We start from the raw sequence: 18,506 nt of genomic DNA, 5'->3' as shown, positions 1-18,506 counted from the left end.
CTGATCCGAAGCCAGGAGCCAGGAGCTTTTTCTGGATCTCCCACACGGGTGCAGGGGCCCAAGGACTTGGGCCATCTTCTACTGCTTTCCCAGGCCACAGCAGAGAGCTAGATTGGAAGAGGAGCAGCTGGGACTAGAACTGGTGCCCACATGGGATGCTGCCGCTTCAGGCCAGAGCTTTAACCCACTGGAAGGTATTCTACTGTACACCTGGTGACCACATGCAAGGGGTGAGAACAGATCACACTGGGGTCTTTCCCACCCCAACCCCCCAACGCCTGATTCCAAGCCCATTCGTTGCCCATGGCTGTTTGCTTTGCCCCTTTCCCAGATGAGCCAGCCAGGTGGCAACAGCTGCCAGGGCTTGGGGTTGGTGGGTGGGGCTCCTTGGGGTCTTCTGCCAGGGAGATGCTGACAAACCCAGAACTATGACTTCACCCTTGTGGCCTAAGTCAGGCCTGCAGCCTGCAGCAGCCCCAGCTTGGCCTGCAGAAGTACTGTGGTTTGAGAGATATTCCGTCATTCTAGGGCTTTGTTAAACATTCCCCTCTGTGGGGGGCTTTCTCCCGGTGTGGCCTTAGGACCTCTGGACCGGGTCCACCTGTACCCCAGCTATCGGCAAGGCTGCTTGGCTGCAGCTCACTAGGCTAATCCTCCGCCTGCGGCGCCAGCACCCCAGATTCTAGTCCCAGTCGGGGCACTGGATTCTGTCCCGGTTGCTCCTCTTCCAGTCCAGCTCTCTACTGTGGCCTGGGAACACAATGGAGGATGGCACAGGATCTTCGGCCCTGCACCTGCATGGGAGACCAGGAGGAAGCACCTGGCTCCTGGCTTCGAACCAGCGCAGTACGCCGGTTGCAACGCACTGGCCATAGCGGCCACTTAGGGGGCGAACCAACAGAAAAAGGAAGACCTTTCTCTCTGTCTGTCTCTCTCACTAACTCTGACTGTCCAAAAAAACAAAAACAAGCAGGTGCTGAGGCTGCTCCCAGAATTGGGGTTCGCTGCCTGCTGGGCCTCCCTTGTACCCGACATGGTGTAGCATGGGTATGCCTCACCCCACCAGCCCCACTGACTCCCTCTCCTCTCTCACACTCACACACGTGCATGCACACACATGTGTCCCAGCACAGGGAAGACCAGCAACCCCCTGATGAGGCCGTTCACCTGCTGCTGTCCACTAGGCTAGTCCTTTCCATGGGCTCAGGATTCCACTGTGAGTGTGTCTGCCTCCGCGCGGGCAGAGGAAGGGGCTCAGTTTTTGATCACTGTTTCAGTGGGGGAGACAGCCAGCAGCGTTTGGGCAATCCCCTCCATTGTGCCCATGGTGTGAGATCATCCTAAACTACAGACGCCTTCCCCAGAGTCTGTCCACAGAAATCCATCAGGTTTTCCTGACACCTCCTGTCGGTTTGGAACCTGAGCACTTGCATGGGGGCTGTCTAAGGCGTGCACAGATTCTGGCATGGGTGTGTGTGTGTGTGTATGTGTAGCAAGTAGGCATCCTTTTTCACTCTCAGGGCCAACTGCTGAAGTCCCTCCTTGCTCAAGACCCCTCCCTGAAACCCAGCATGCCCTTGCTGCTCGCCTAGTGTGGCATTCAGTGGGTGAGGGAGATGAACACTGAGGCACACCAAGCTTAGCGAAGCCAGTTGGGGCCCTATTGGGTTACTGTGCACCATCTTACCTGGATTTGCACCGCCTGTTGCCATTGGCCTTCTGGCTGCAGGAGGATTCAGATTACAGCAGGAGAGACCTGGGGGATTAGCACAGAGATGCTACAGCAGCCACTTGGTGATTACCTCAGGCCGGGCTCAGAGCTGACTCTAGCCTCTCTCTGTGTCCTCGGAGCTAGCTCATTTATCAGATATGTGACTTGCAAATAATTCCTACTATTCTGTGGCTTATCCTTTCCTTATCTTAATGGTGGCTTTTAAAAGAGCAGATGTTCTTAATTTTTATGAGTCTGACTTAAAAAAAAAACACCAAATTTATGGATCATGCTTTTACAATTGTACATGAGAAATACCTGCCAAACTCCTGTTTTTTCTTCTGGAAGTCATGTAGGTATGGGTTTTGCATTTCAACCTGTGAACCACTCTGAGTTAGTTTTGTTCTTTTTATTTTATTAGTTTAGATTTTATTTATTTGTTTCAAGGGCAGAGTGACAGAGAAAGAGAGAGGGAGAAACAGAAGGAGAAGTTTTTCAATCCTCTGGTTCACGCAAATGGCTGCAACAGCCAGTACAGGCTAAACCCAGGTGCCTGGAACTTCCTGCTAGGTGTCCCACATGGGTGCAGGGGCCCAGTTACTTCCGGCATCCTCTGCTGCTTTCCCAGGCACATTAGCAGGGAGCTGTATCAGAAGGGAAGCAGCCAGGACTCTACTGACACCCCAGTGTGGGATGCCGGCATCAGAAGCAGCGGCTTAACACACTGTGCCATGAGGCCGGCCCCTGTTTTTGTTTATTTTGTGAGATTTGTTTTATCATGTGGACGTCTGATTGTTATAGCACCATTTTTGAAAAGACTATTCTTTTCCCATTTCATTACCTCTATATATAAGAGACTCTCCAGAAAGTTTGTGGAGAATACGTTATGAAAAGCTGCATGCATTCCAAAATTTTTATATGAAAACAAACTTACCTTTTAATTCCCTTTTCTACAAACTTTCTGAACTACCCTCCTATTTGTCAAAAATACAAGTGTGATATATGATCGCTGGATATCCTCTCCCGTCGGGGGCTGGTCTTGTCACTTTCTTGGTGGTGTCCTTTGAAGCACAAAAGTTTTGAATTTTGACCAAATCCAATTATGTGGTTCTTTCTTCTGTCATTTGTACTTTCAGTGCAGTGTCTAAGAACCATCGTGCCATCCAAGGCCATGAGCACTGACTGTGTTTTCCTTTCGAGTGCTGGAGCTGCAGCTCTGCCACTTAGGTCTGTCATGCACCTTGAAAGAACTTCTGTGTGTGTTGTGGGGTGGAGTGCACATCACTCAGTCACTCAGTCACCCCAGTGTCACTTGTTCAGAAGCTTGTTCTTTCCCTACTGAATTATCTTGGTACCCTCGTCAAAAGTCGACTAACCGTAAATACAAGGGTTTATTTCTGAAACTAAATTCTACTCCATTTACCTATATTTCTGCTCCCGTGCCAGCCCGACATTGCTGTAATTACCATGACTTTTACTAAGTCTTGACCTTGAACCCCAGCAGTCAGCTTACGATGCTCAACAGCTTTGCTGAAGAAGAAAAGCATGCTCATACAGCCATTCTGTTTTCCAGTTTCAGTGTGGAAGTCAATAAAGTAGATGAGATACTCAGTACTGCATTCCAAAGCAGGCTTTGTGTTCGGTGATTCTGCCCAGTTACAGGCTAACGTAGGTGTTCTGAGCATGTTGAAGGTAGGCCCCGCTAAGCTATGATGTTCGTTAGGTTAGGCATGTTAAATGCGCTTTCCTCTCAAAATGGGTTGATCAGGCTGTATCCCCATTGTAAGTCAAGGAGCACCTGCAGTGTAAGTCTTCCAGCTTGGTCCATCTTTTTCTTGTTGCTCTAGTTGGGGTTGTGTTGTATCTCTAGGTCATTTGAGGGGGGAAACTGGCATCTGAACAGCATTACAATACGTGAACATGACAGCTCTTCACTTACTTAGGTCTTCTTTTATTTCTTAAATCAGTATCCTGTAACATTCCCTGAACAGGTTCTGTTTAAAAAAAAAAAAATGAACACATAAGTATTTTATGAGTTTTGGGGCTGTTTAAATGCTACTTAAAAATTTCACTTGCAGTTCTTCCTTGCTCCTATATAGAAATACAATTTCTTTGTATATATTGACCTTGTATCTTGTGACTTTTCTAAGCTTGCATATAAATTGGTAGTTGTTTCGTGGATTCTCTTGGTTTTTCTGCATAGATATCCATGTGCCTACAAACAAAGACCGTTTATTTCTTTCTTTCCAAACGGGGTATCTCTTCTTCCTCTGGCCTCATTGCATGATCTAGAGCCTCTGGTATGATGCTGCACAGTGATGATGAGAGGGGACCACTGTGCTTTGTCCCTGGTCCTAGGAGAAAACATTGAGTCTTTCAGCAATAAGTATGGTGTTAGCTGTAGGTTCTTGTATATGCCACTCACCAAATTAAATCTCTGTACTGTTTCCCACAGTGGCTGCACTAATTTGCTTCCCACTCAGAGTATGTACGAGTTCCCCTTCCTCCACATCTTTGCAAGCATGTGTTGCTCTCTGTCTAGGATAATAGCCATCCTGATAGGCGAGGTGACATCTCACTGTGATTTTGATTTGGCTTTCCCTGGTGACTGTAATATTGAGCATTTTTTTCATGTATTTGTTCACCATTTGTATTTCTTCTTTTGAGACCTGTCTGTTGAGGTCTTTTGCCCATTCCTTTCTTTTCCAGAGAGTTTATTTATGTATCTGAAAGTCACAGTTACAGAGAGATGGGGAAAGACAGAGCAAAAGGGAGCTTCCATCCTTTTCCCATTTGTTAACTGGATTGGTTGGGTTTTTGTTGTTGCCGTTGTGAGTTTGAGTTGCTGATGCTTTTTTGATGTTAATCCTTTGTCAGACAGGAAGTGTGCAGGTATGTTTCTGTTGGGTGTCTCTTCGCTCTATTGATTGTTTCCTTTGCTGTGCAGAAGCTTCTGAGTTTGATATAATCCCATTTGTCTGGTTTTGCTTTTGTTGCTTTCCTTGAGTTTTTATCACATAGCTCCTTGTTCTACAGAGTCGTGCTGCTGTAGCAGAATACCTTAGACAGGGTGGATCTTAAACAGCAGGAAGGACATTTAAGACCAGCATGGTCAGGTTCTGGTGAGGGCCCTCTTCCAGGTTGCAGACACCTGGAGGAAGCAAGTTCTCATCTCTTCTTAGAAGGACCCTCAGCCCATGCGTGAGAGCGCCCCCTTCAGACCTGATTACTTCCCAAAGGGCTGCCTCCTAACATGATCCCATTAAGTATTAGGACCTTTTCCTTTTTTTAGCATTTGTTTCTTCATTTGAAAGTAGAGCAAGCAAGAGAGCGAGTGAGAGAGATATTCCACATACACTTGTTGACTCCCCAAATGGCTACAACAGCCAGGACTGGACCAGATTGAAGCCGGGAGCCAGGAACTCCATCTGGGTCTCATGTGGGTGGCAGGGACCTGAGTACTCGGGCCATCTTCTGCTGCTTTCCCAGGTACAACTGGCACTCTGATATGGGATGCTGGTGTTGCAGGCAGTGGCTTAATCCACTGTGTCACAGCACTGGCTCTAGGCGTTACGTCCACACTCAGCTGACCTGTAAGTTTCTATGGGGCAGGGCTGCTCTTACCTTCTTGTCAATAGGGTGGCTTTCTCTGTGCCTGTGTTCACATAAAATGACAGGGAGGGGAGCTTGGGCTGCCCAAGGACCCTGCGGTGGGGGCAGGGTGGGGGGATGGGACAGCACCAGTGCAGAGCTGTGGTGGGGAAGGCCTTCCCAGACAGACCCTAGAGAAAGGGTGAGCACTGTCTCCAGTTGCTGCCAGGTGGCTAAGGCCCAGAGGAAGGCTAGGGGACCCAGCTGAACTGGGCCCTCCTCACCTCAGCACTTGGGACCAGCACAGGGCTCCTGAGAAGTGCAAGGTGCAGAGGCCACTGAGAGCTCTCCTCTGGAGTAGGGACCAGGAATTGAGTTTTTGGAGGGAGTGGCCGAGGTGTGGCTCAAAGCACCCGCTGCCTAGAAGCCTGAAGCTTGGAGAGGCTCCTGTCCACTGTGGTGCCAGGGCAAGGGCAGGACTAGGATCCGTACACTCTGATTCCCAGGGGCTGTACCTGCAGGAGCCGTTTTGACTCAGCACCAGTCTGCTGGGATCTGAAATGTGCTGTCCAGCCTTGCTTTGGCAGGTTGTGTTGTCTGGGCTTTCGTGTTTCTCAGCCTTTCGGAATCCCAGTCCCACCTGCCGTGTGTGAGGGGCTGCTGTTTTGCCACATGTACATCTCATCCCCATGGAGAAGGGGCCTGTGATGAGACACATGTGACGGCAGCCACGTGCCAGCAGGCTCAGGGGCAGTCAGGGAGCTTGGGGCTTGTGCAGGGAAAGAATGGAAGCCAGGAGAGGACGAGGTTGGGCCTCGTGTGGACGCTGACCCATGCCGGCCAGGCACCTTACATGTCTTTCATGGCTGCTGTATCTGGGTGGGGACCTGCTGGGTGGCCAGCCAGGCCTTTGGGCTGGAGCCCATCTCAGACAAGCAGAGGCTCTCCTTCTGTGAGGGCCACCCTTTGTCCTGTGCTGGACTTAACCACATCCCTGCCACTCACAGCATCAGCCTTGGTACTATGGCCGTGTCCGGGATGACCAGTCAATGACCCCCTGTCCTCAGGGGCCATCTGCCATCAGGGATCAGCTAGGCTTTGATGATGCTGGTAGGCCCAACTAGAGATGCTGGGCTGCACAGGGATGCCCTGGGCATTTGCTTGCTAAGATGTGGCTCAGGAGAGCTGTGCTTAAGGCTTGGAGGATGGGGGTCAGGTTTACAGTGAGCAATGCCTACACCAGGCCTGAGCTTGTGTCTGCGTTTCTCCTTCTGCAGCTGGTCTCCAATGTCCTCATCTTCTCTTGCACCAACATTGTGGGCGTCTGCACCCACTATCCGGCCGAGGTCTCCCAGAGGCAGGCCTTCCAGGAGACCCGCGAGTGCATCCAGGCGCGGCTCCACTCACAGCGGGAGAACCAGCAACAGGTGAGTGAGGCCACCTGCCATGCACAGCTGGACTGGGCGGCTGTGTCCCGCCCCCACTGGCCACTCCACACAGCTGCCTAGCCCTCTCCCTGGGTGGGGGAGACCCAGCCCACCAGGAGGGAGCCCAGCATCCTGGCTCTGTCCTGCCTGTCGCCCACTGTGGTGTCTCTGTGGTTTGCAGAGTCAAGGACCCAGGTGGCTCTCCTCTCCTCCTAGGCCCACCACCAGTGGGACAGTGAGAGCTGTCTGTGTCCTTACTGGGATGAAAGTAGGAGGGAGAGGGGGACAGCCCTCTCAACTCTGGCTGCTGAACTCTGGGGTCTGGTTGATTCAGAGAAGGAAGAAGTCCTGTGTCACCCCTTGAGCTCCTGGCTGGGCTGGGCAGTCCCATCAGAGGGCCACAGACCACAGAAAGGGTTCCCCAGCAGCCCCTGGGGCAGAGACCTGCCCCACCTGTAGCTTTCTTGGGTAGGAGTGGGTGGGCAGGGGACTGAGGGTGGTGTCAGGATTCCAGCTGTTCGCCTCCTAGGGGACAGGGTCTTGTGTGAGGTTCAAGTCTGGGTCACCACGGCCTCCTCTCCTAGGGTGGACCAGATGGAGGTCTGGCCACTCTCAACAGTGTGGAGCTGCATAGGAGAGAGTGGATTGGTCTGCAGAGTGGCAGGGCTCCCCAGGACATAGAATAGGCATGACTCTTTTTTTTCTTCTTTGTCTACCTGGTGTTTTATTTATGTTATTTTTCCCAAAGAAACTTTTTATTTAAGGAGTACAAATTCCTAAGTACAACTTTAGGAATATAATTATTCTTCCCACAATATGTACCCTCCCATCCCCACTCCCATCCCTCTTCCTCCTCCCTCTCCCATTCCCAGTCTCCATTAAGATTAATTTTCAATTAGCTTTATACACAGAAGACCAACTCTATACTAAATAAGAATTTTAACAATTTTCACACACACATACCCCAAAAAAGAAAACTGTTTAAGAACAAGTTTTGCAGTTAACTCTCATAGTACAACTCATTGAGGACAGAGGTTCTGCATGGGGAGTTAGTGTACAGTGACTCCTGTTGTTAATTTAACAATTAACACTCTTGTGTATGACATCAGTGACCACTTGAGGCTCTTGACATGAGCTGCCTAGGCTATGGAAGCGTTTTGAATCCACAATCTCTGTCAGGACTTAGACAAGGCCATAACCAAAGTGGGAGTTCTCTCCTCCCTTCAGAGAAAAGTATCTCCTTCTTTGATGACTTTTTTCCACTGGGGTCTTACTCACAGAGGTCCTTCATGTAGGAAATTTTTTGCCACAGTCTTGGCTTTCTATGCCTGAAATGCTCTCATGGGTTTTTCAGCCAGACCAGAATGCTTTAAGTGCTGATTCTGAGGTCAGAGTGCTTTTGAGAGCGATTGTCATTCTATGAGTCTGCTGTGTGGACAGGCATGACTCTTAGGAGAGTCTTAGGTGGGCCCAACCAGAGGGCCCACCCCCAACTAACATGAGTGGAGCCTAAATGTGTGCCACCTGCCATCAGGTCTCAGGGCAGATGTGGGCATGGAAGGTCTGCCTTTGAGAAAATGCCCAGGACAGCAGTGGTGGCCTGGTCAGCTTGGAGCGTGTGCTGCAGCCACCTGAGCATAGCACAGTTCCACTACCATGTCCTGGGTGGTTGCAGTGACACGGCTGGTGGCATGGAGGCCGCTGAGTGACAGTAAAGCCCCTTGATGTCGCCCTGGACCCTGCCCGTCCCTGCTTCCCTACCAGCACTGACACTGTGGCCTCTGTGTGTTACTGGAGTCCTTCCACGCCTGGGCTCCTGGTCCAGCTTCCTGAAGGAAGCCCTTGCCCAGCACTGTGCCAGGGCCATGCCACTGTCCTTTGTTGACAAGCTCCAGCATTCAAGGGCACCCTGTCTCATCCCTGTCCCAGGCCTGGTGTCCCCTGAGCTCTGGTTGACCTTCCTCCCTCTTGTGTTTCAGGGAGCATCCCCTGTCACTTGTGGGCCTCATCCCTTCTTCAGGAGAATCACCATTTCACAGCTTAGCATCATTTGCTTGCTTGGGCCCTGGTCTGTGATCCCAAGCACCCAAGGATTTGGGGGACACAGTGAGAGCCAGAGCCCGGGGGAGAGACGGCTTGCTCCCCGGGTGGGGACAGGCACTTCCCAGCCAGCCAGAAAGAGCTGCTGGACTTGCTGGGGACAGGTTCCTGGGGGGGCCACCTGACACATGGACTCAGCATTGTTACCCCGGATGCCTTCTGCCCGGCCCTCGGCCCTCAGGCCCAGACGTAGTGATGCCAGCAGGAGGCCTCTCATGAACCTGAGAAATTTGTGGCATACATTCTCCCAGTTGTCCTGCATTTTCACAGAACTGTACTTCCACTCATGGTTCTTGTACCAGGAGCTGTTTGCTGATGCTTGGGGGGAGCCAGAAGCACCCTTGGGGAGCATCCTCCTTCACTCATCAACAACAGCCCCTGGCAGAAGGTCCTGGGCTGTGCTCTAGACAAGACCCAGTGCCTGTCCCCAAAAAGGGAGGCTCAGTTACCAGCTCATCTGTGTGCAGGGCAGTCAGGGCTCGAGAGAAGGCCTGGGGGGAGGGTGGTGCTGACAGTCCAAGCTGGCCCTGTCTCCCCACCCCACCCCCAGAAGGACCATGAGTCACGTGCAGAGGCAAGGAAAGCTCCCGGAAGTTTGGGGAATGCCTGAGGCTCACATCCTCTGGAGTGGGGCACAGATTGAATTCAGGGCTGCTGGAGAGGAGGAGGAAAACACAGGGAGGAGCCACATGGAAACCTTGAAGCCAGGCCTGGGGCCAGTCCTGGATGCTTCTGCAGAAGGTGACACAGTCTGGACTTAGAAAGGGCACCTGTTGCTTGCAGCAGGGAAGGAGAACCTGACAGCGGACACCAATGTGGAGGCTGCCCTGATGGTCCAGGCTGGCCCTGAGGAGGCTGGAGGGAGGAGAGAAAAACAGGCAGGCCAAGGTTGGCGGCGGTGCTACTGAGAGATGTAGACCCAGGAAGGAGGCTCCCAGTGCAAGAGAAGACAGAGTGGCTGCAGGGGTGCAGGAGAGCTCACATTGATGTGGTTGCTGTGGCCGGGGCAATGTCTGGTAGGGCAGTGACAGGAGCATTTGGCAGAGGTGGGGGCTACACAGACAGCGAGGAGGGCGGGGAGTGTGTGACCAGAGCAGTGTGACCCGAGTCCCAGAGCCACGGGAGAGTGCACATGGGCAGTGGAGGAAGGCGCAGAGCAGAGCAGACAAAGGCGAGAGCCCCACTGGCCCCGCCTGGGAGGGCGGGGCCTGAGGGGCGAGAAGGGAGCCTCCCCCAGCGGAGTCTTGGCCTTGTGCCACAGGAGGGGAAGGAACCTGGAGAAGAAAAGCCCTCGGTGGATGAGGATGTGGGTGGGAGTGAGATGGCAAGATGCTGTCCAGACCCCGGGGGGGACAGCCAGCCAGGAGACAGGGTGGTGGAGGAGATGCGTAGAGCTCCAAGGGCAGCAGTGGCTGGAAAGGGGACACACATGGGATATTTGTTTAAGACCAGAGGAGGCAGGGGAAGCAGAAAAGACACAGAAGGCGGAGAAGAGTCTCAGGGCCACCCCAGCTTCCAGGGCAGAGTGAAGGTCCGAACGTGGAGGGCTGGGGGCCGCCAGGATGAGAGCCAGCATTGTGCAATCGGACCTGGCAGAGGACCTGCTGCAGGGTGGCTGTGGAGGCCAGAGGTGGGGGCCGCTCTGTGCTGTGGCAGCTGGACATCTCGGAGCAGGGCGGGCCTGGGGAGCACTCCAGAAGAGGGCAAAATCCAGACCTCTTAACAGGTGACAAGCCCTCCACAATGTCCCCTTACCCTCCCCTGTTCTTTCCCATGGCCTCTCTTGCTAGTTTTGACTTCTTGGTTCCTAACAGGCAGCCTACTCCCCTCCCTCCAGGGCCATTGTCCCCCTCCTCCCCACCCCATCCTTCTGGCCCCCATGAAGCCGTCTTGGACCACGCCACATGCCCCCAGCCTAGATCAGGGGTCTCTGCTCAGTGCTCGCCCCCCATGGCCACACCGCTGGAAACCTTGTGAGGAGGACCCTGGCCTGTCTCTCCCTGGTTACAACTCTCGGCAGCAAGAAAGATGGCTGGAACACAGTAGGTGCTCAGTAAACCCTTGATGACAGAATGAATGTCGCTGAATGCTCTCAATAGCCTATGTCTTCCCTAACAGCTGAGGTGCCTGGGGCTCGGAGTAGTTCTGTGACTTTGCCCCCAGGCCACACAGAGTCTCAGGAGACACCCAGGCTTTAACCTGAGCTGCTCAGTGCGTGGGTTCCCCAGGGCCGCTTCTCCCGGGCAGCATGGCAGCAAGCTCAGCATGAGGACTAGCAGTGTCTCCAGGACATGGGAGCCCCAGGGAGCCCTGGGCCCCCCCAGTCCCAGACAGGGGTTAGCCCATGAAACCCAGGGGAGCCTGAGAGGTTTCCCAGGGCGCAGGTGTGGAGAAGGGCACTCGACAGGCAGCGGAGGACGTGGCGGTGCAAGTGTCTGTTTCCCTCCCCAGGAGCGGCTCCTGCTGTCCGTCCTTCCCCGCCACGTTGCCATGGAGATGAAAGCAGACATCAATGCCAAGCAGGAGGATATGATGTTCCATAAGATTTACATCCAGAAACATGACAACGTGAGGTAGGGCAGGCATGAGCAGGGGTGGGGGTGTTGGGGGGAGACTGGGCCCCGAGGGAGGTGGCCCTGGGTCCTGTGGTGTGGTCGCTTTGAGAGGGTGTTGTCTGCAGATGCCAGCCCTGCCCCTCCAGCTCTGCTAAAGGGAATGACCATGGTGTCCTGTTTGCCTCTGCGGTGGGGGCAATGAGGCTGCGGGGAGAAGGCAGGGAAAGGAGGAGGAGGAGGGAGGAAGCCGCAGCCCCAGCTGTTGGGGAGGAACTCGTAACTTGACTGGGGACAGAGCATGGACTGGGGGCCCACAGCTACCCTGACTGTCACAAGCTTCACACCATCCAGCCGCTCCATGCCTCCCCAGCCAATGCGTGCCAAGCACCGTACCATCTTCCCACAGATCCGCCCCATGGCACCCCCAGCTTACAGATCCGGCTCAGAGTGGCTAAGGTTCCCTGGCCAGGAACGGCAACACCAAGGCCCACCCACGTGGGCCCACTCCTCTCACCGTGTCTTTGCTGCCTCCCTAGGCAGAAGCGGCCGACAGCAGGGATGTGCAAACAGATGTAGATTAATAGAGTGCAAAATCTGCTTATGAGTTCCACAGGGACAGAAGTGGTGCAGCCGCTGTCCACCAGCACGGCGTCCTGGAGAGCCTGGTAATCCTCCTGTAGGCCCAGAAAAGGAGCTCAAGAGTTACTTTCTCCTTGGGGAGGTGTTCCTGAGATCTGGGGCTCCTCTAAGACTGGGTCAGGACCGCCCAGGGAGGCTTTGGCTGCAGTTTCAGTAGAGAGGTTAAGTGGAATGACACAGGTGATCGTGCACACCTGTGCACACACACATGCATGCACACATGCACCTACATATGCACACACATGCATACACATGACCACATGAGCACGTACATATGTGCACACATGCACATGCCCACATATACTCTTGCATGCAACACATGCATGCGCACCTCCGTACACACAAAGCACTGCACATGTACACACATGTACACACACACACATACACACACACCTTGAAGGTGAGGCCAAGGGCAGCAGGGCGAGGGAGTGCATTTTCTCCTGCAGAGCGAGTATCACTACCCAGTCCTCACATGTGCCCTGGGTCCAAGCGTGTCATTTCTGCCTTGGGTGTCCTCCATCTGTCTCTCAAAAGCCTCTGCAGAAAAACAGACGTGCACAGCACACATGTCCTGTGTTTGCAGAGTCCCCCAGCCCTGGCTGCTGTGTCGGGCAGGGACGGTACAGCCAGCAGCAGTCCAGGCTTCACAGGGAAGAAGGCTGCCCTGGCCTAATCTCCTGAGGGAGCTGCAGGCAGCTGGGCCAAGCCCAGAGAGGCAGTGGAGTCTGTGGCTGCACTCCTGGACGTGAGCCTGGCGAGTGAGCACGGAGCTGCCGGCCTCCCTGGTGCTCTCCCTCCCAGCCGCCTCTGTCCTCCCGTGGTAGAATAATCCTTAATAATCCTGGGCCTCCTTCCCTGGGGCTGGCTTCCATCCAGCCTCTGCGCCCAGGGTGCTCAGATACCCACTAATCCTCTCGGCAAACACAAGAGGTTGGTGCCGCTGTCATCTCAGCCCTGTGGGTGAGGAAACTGAGGCACGGCTACTGAGTAAGTGTCCTGGACCCCATAGCTGGTTAGGCAGGAGAGGTGCCCCCGAAAGCTCCGGTTTCACCTGGCCTGACTCCTGGGTGGTTGTTTTCCTTGCCCAGGAATGGGGAGTGTACATGAAGATTCTGGGGTGAGAAGGCTCGGGGAGCCCTCAGGTCAGGAGGACACTCAGAGGGAAGGCGTGGCTTTCCGAGGGTGCCTGTGCCTGTGCACCTGCGCCTGTGTCACCGGGGAGTCGGCAGGGGCACTTCCTGTTCAATAACAACCTCTGAGATCCCAGAGACGCAAGTTCAGGTGGGAAGGGGCGGCCTGCCAAGTGGTCCCCCGAGCTCCACCCTCTGGAATTTCCTGTCTTGGTCCTGCCTTCACCACCTCAACGCCCTGGCATGGTCCCCTGCTGGGCACGGGCAGAGGTGCTGTCAGCTCGGCAAGAGTGTTCGCAGCATTCCCCAAGTCCTCAGTGGAACACCGGGGACACCCAGAAAAAACTTCCCGCTGAGAAGCAGCCGCCACCGCAGGCACAGGCACTCAGCGGGCCCCCCTGGCCACCTCTGTATCCCTGCCTGGTCCTCTGCCCTCCCCAACCTCATCTTCCCTGAGGCCGGTCCCATCCCACTTTGCCCACGGTTGCTGGCTCTTGGCCCCCAGCCCTCCACCAAGGGGGTTTGGCTAGAGGGGCTGGGCCAGGCCTCCTTCAGGGGTCACCTCCAGGTGGTGACTTTGGGTCAATAAAAACATTGTCCTAATCACACAGCGGCCTGTCCATGTGCAGGACAAGAGTCAGACGCCAGCCACGGGGGGCGTGGGGGGGGGTGTCTCTGTCCAGGCAGTGCCAGGATCAATGACAGCAATCAGGAAGGAGATGAAAGCAGAGAGAAACCGAGATGCCATAATTTTCCTGGGGACAGAGGTGATTCCGACTCTGCAGCCGCCGGGGAGAGAGGTGCTGGCATACATCAGAGCCGGCCTCAGGCAGTCACGCAGATGTCCTATGGGGCCCTCTGACGCAGGCCCTGAGTGACACCGGCTGCAGCCCTGTGGGGAACATGGCCTCTCCCAAGCCTGCTTTGGAGCTGGTTCTTTGCCTGAGGTTGCATGGTGACATCAGCATTTAAAGACACGCTTTGCAAGGCCCAGGCTCCTGCAGAGCCCGTGGGGTGCAGAGGTTAGCAGCCCCGCACCTCCTCCCAGCTCTGCTGTTCCCTGGCCGTGTGACCAGGGCCGGCTGCAGGCACTGAGCCGCTCTGAACCTGAGTTCCCTCACCCATCCTAGGACGGGAAGAGTAGGTGGCATCATGCGGGCGAGCGCTCAGTGCGAACTCTGGCACGTGACAAGTGTTCCAGCACGGGGAGCTGCTACTGTGTGGCTGCTGTGATTTTTATGATTATCACACTCACGTCAACCAAGTGCGGCCTGGGGACTCTGGCCGGGGAACGGAGGGCGAGGAGTCGCGCTCGTCAGTCCTCTGTGGAGCTGTAATATTTAGAGAGGGCGATGACAGGCTGTCCTGCAGCCCTGCAGAGAGCAAGGCCACACCAGCAATAAATCAGCTGGGCAGCGCCATCCGAGGACAGGAGAGACTGATGAGGTGTCGGGGCGTAGGGCTTGACCTGGGCAGGGCAGGGGATGGACCGGAAACCTCGTTCCCTGTGGCCACATTCCCCTTGGCCCTAAGCAGGAGGGCTGTGTGGCAGGCGGCTCCGAAGGCATCAGCCAAGGACCAGCCAAGGAACTACCAGGGTCTGGGTGCTGAGCCACCGTTCACTGTGTATGGAGGCAGCAAAGGGCCAGGAACCTCTGGAGATCCCCCAGGTGCCTCTCCTGCCTCATGTGAGTGACACATGGAGATGATCAGCCCCTCTGGCTAGGTGGCCAGGATACCGGCCCTCCCACTCACCCCCCCACCCCAGAAACCTGAGGTCCCCAGGACATGCCAGGAGGAACGAGGGAGGTCAGTTAGCCTCCAAGGGGCAGGGGAAGAGGCCGTCCAGGGAAAGCATCATGCCAGGGTCATGGTCAGAGCCAGCACCTTTGGGCCACACTTGCCAAGTGTTCACCACCGTGAGCACAGCAGGACAAAGTGTGCTTTGACAGACTGGCTGTCACCCAGCTCTGCCACTTAGTCATAGCAGGAACCTGGGCAGGTCACTCAATTTTTTTTTTTTTTTAGATTTATCTTATTTATTTGAAAGAGTTAGAGAGAGAGAGGGAGAGGTCATCCATCCGCTGGTTCACTCCCCCAGATGGCCACAACGGCCAGGGCTAAGCTAGACCAAAGCCAGGAGCCAGGAGCTTCTTCCAGGTCTCCCACAGGGGAGCAGGGGCCCAAGCACTTCAGCCATCTTCTGATGCTTTCCCCGGCCAATAGCAGGGAGCTGGATTGTAAGTGAGTGGAGAAGCTAGGACTTGAACCGGTGCCCATATGGGATGCCAACATCACAGGCAGAAGCTTTACCTGCTACGCCACAGTGCGGGTCCCTGAGCCTGTTTTCTCACCTGTAACCTGGGGGCAGTCTGGCCCATTCACTCATTCATCCATCTCGTGTTTTACCTCTGCCTCAGTGGGTGGAGACCTCCAGCCACACCCCAGCACCCTGAGCTCCAGGCAGGGAGTGTGGTGTGACGTAATTTAAGGTGGTGTAGCTTCCCTTCTACGGGAGAAGACACGCATCACACACCGCGTGATGAGTCCTGAGTGCCGTCTTCCCCCACCTGCCCGGTGCTGGCACTCTGAGTGCTAGTGGCCAGGAGCCGGGGACTCTGCAAGGGGCAGCTGGGAGACAGCTCGCCATTCAGCCTCTCACCTGCCATGGTGACACAGGCAGGCACAAAGGAGCAGAGTCGCAGGAGCCACCCAGCCTGGCCCCGGGCTTCCTGCAGGGCAGCCAGGTGGGTGACTGCCCACTGAGGGCTCAGGAGGCAGGGCAGACCACCAGGAGAGAGTCAGGGCCAGGTAACCCAATGTCCCAAAGGTTTCAGGGGACAGGGAGCACCCCAGCCAGGCCTGGGTGGACATGGAAGGATTCTAACTTCACAGGAACCCCTTCTGAATGAGGATGACCACCACCTGACTGTTCTGACCCGTTAACAGAGACCCCTAGGCCCTAAGGGTTGCATGCAGGAGGTGGGCCACTCTTAGTTGTGTAGCGGGAGGGAAGGCTGCCTCCTGCAGGGGGCGCTGTGCCCTACCGCAGAAACTGGACACCACCCTCCGCCCCGCAGGTTCACAGCGTGCATCACCCTCCTTCTCAGGCACGCAGGAGCACTGTGGGGGCAGCATCTGGGGTCGTGGCTGAGGGGCTGCAGAGCCCGGGTGGGCGTGAGGACCGCAGCCCCTCCGTACACAGGGTGCGGGGGCGGCGTGCCCTGTCCTGGCTCCTCCCCCGCCTGCTACTTTCCCCAGGCTGTCCCCGACATTCCCTCTTTTAAGGTTGTTCTCTCCTCTCCCGTCTCCTTCAAGGACTTGGCTGCGTTCCCCAGGTTGCTCCGGCGTCTGGCTCAGCCACGCGTGGTTCTGAATTACAATGACTGTGCGACCGGGGCTGAGATGCTCGGATGCCCGTGGGCGGACGGGGCCCCCTGTGGGCGGCGCGGCACGTGACACCCGCGTGCCTGCCTGGAGCGCGCTCCTGAGAACCAGGGCGTGCACCTGCTCGCTTGCCAGTGGCAAACGTGCTCCCTTCCTGAGCCGCCGGCCGCTGTGTGCCAGGCTCGCGAACGGAATGTCCAGACCCCGCGGTGAGGCAGGGAGGGAGTGCGCCTGGGAGACCAGCAGCCGGCTGGGGCAGCCCCTGGGGTGGGGCCTTAGAAATAAATGAGTTGTTTTAGCTCTGGTGAAGCAGCTGGGGCCTGAATTAAAACAGGCAGTGGTTGGGCAGTGAGCTGTCCAGTTGCTTAGACTACACCTAAGCCATCCATCTCCCCATCCAGCTCCAGAGTTGTTCTTTGTCTTCCGCAATGCAACCTCTGTCCCCCTCGAAGCCCCCTGAAAACCAGAATCTGCTTTTTGCCCTGTGGTTTGACTGCTCGAGGCCCCATTTTCTATACCCGTGCTTTTCCTGATGGCTCATCTCACTTAGCACAGTGTCCTCGGGCCCAGCCATGTCCCGGCACTGCAGGATCCCGTTCCCCTCCCGGGCTGAGCACCCCACCCCTGTGTGTGTGGACAGTGCTGTTGGTCCGTGTGTCCATCCCTGGGCACAGGGCTTGCTCGTGCTGTCTGGCTGTTGTGAATTGTGCTGCTGTGGCGGTATTCAGATCCCGTCCGTGTCTGCTGGGTAGGTGCCCCCAAGTGCGACTTTCTTTGAGTTTTGAAGGAGCCCCCCGGCTGCCTGCCACAGTGGCTGTGCCGTTTGACCTCCCTCCCAGTAAAGCACGAGGGGTCCAGGCTCTTCCTCGCTGGGGCTGGGTCCTGACCAAAGGCCTGGGCTTGTCCTGGGAAGCAGAATGAGGATGGGTGGGGGTGGAGCTGACAGCCAGCAGGTTCAGACTGTGTCTGTCTCTCTGGACTCTAAGCAGGGGTCCTGGCAGAGACAGGAGGGAGAGCGGACAGAACAGAGGCACTGGCCAGTTGGCCGAGTTTGGCTGTGTCTTGGAAACCACTGGAATCCGTTGATGTGTGATTCTGAGTCTAGTGCAAATTCAGACATGGAGAGGGGTGTTTGGAGCAAGTCATGGAAGACATCCTGGAGAGGGAAGTATCTGAATCAGGGCCTCAGAGACCCCAAGTAGGTCTCTCAATCATGGGAGCAGGAGCCCAAGCCCTTGGGCCATCTTCCACTGCCTTCCCTGCACTTTAGGAGGGAGCTGGATTGGAAGAGGAACAGCTGGGACTTGAACCACTGCCCATATGGGATGCTAGTGTGGATAGGCAACAGCTTAACCCACTGTGCCACAACACCAATGCACTTTCCACCTTTTAAAATTAAACATTTTTACTTTCCAAAGCATTATGTTCTTGGGAGCAATATGAGAAAATAAGAGCAGTACAGAGAAGAAAATAAAAGCACTCCCAGCCTCTCGGCCTGAGGCTGTTCGCCGTGGGAGCTCCTGGTGAAGATCTTTCCTCCTTGGTGTGCTTCTTCTTTGGGACGCACATCTCCAAGTCCCTTGGAGCACAGAGTCTCCCTGGGAGCTGTAAGGTGCTCCACTGTATGGATGGTAGGGCTGGGCAGAAGTAAGACCAAGGGACTTGGGAGATGGGATATGGCCTGCAGGGTCCCCAGGAGCTAGTAAAATGGACCCCTGCCCGTCTGGGCCCAATGTTGCTGGTCAAGCTGTCTGAGGCCCTCCTCTTGGCTTCTGGCTGCTACAGGAAGCGTCCCCAACCCTGCAGGCATCCCCCAGCATGTTCAGCATCCTCTCCTGGCCGGTCCCCAGCCAGTGCCCTCAGATGGCTCCGCGCTGCCCCAGTTCCTTTGCCTGTCCCTAACATTTCCTACCAGCTCTCTTGGAAAACAGCCTTCTGGGATCTCTTGTTGGCCAGGTGTCTAAGA

General features: G+C 55.4%; 1 protein-coding gene across 1 annotated transcript in view; it reads left to right on the top strand.

Moving 5' to 3' along the window:
* ADCY5 (adenylate cyclase 5) overlaps positions 1-18,506 on the top strand; it is a 161,756-nt gene that overhangs the window by 91,965 nt on the left and 51,285 nt on the right. The window contains exons 2-3 of the mRNA XM_062208927.1: positions 6,580-6,729; positions 11,281-11,402. Coding sequence (XP_062064911.1) covers positions 6,580-6,729; positions 11,281-11,402 — 272 coding nt within the window. The remainder of the gene's footprint in view (positions 1-6,579; positions 6,730-11,280; positions 11,403-18,506) is intronic.

The sequence above is a fragment of the Lepus europaeus genome, chromosome 2 (genome assembly GCF_033115175.1).
Source record: "Lepus europaeus isolate LE1 chromosome 2, mLepTim1.pri, whole genome shotgun sequence".
In the NCBI taxonomy this organism is placed as follows: domain Eukaryota; kingdom Metazoa; phylum Chordata; class Mammalia; order Lagomorpha; family Leporidae; genus Lepus; species Lepus europaeus.
The sequence above is the reverse complement of the archived record's forward strand: the minus strand, read 5'-3'. Positions and strand labels throughout refer to the sequence as shown.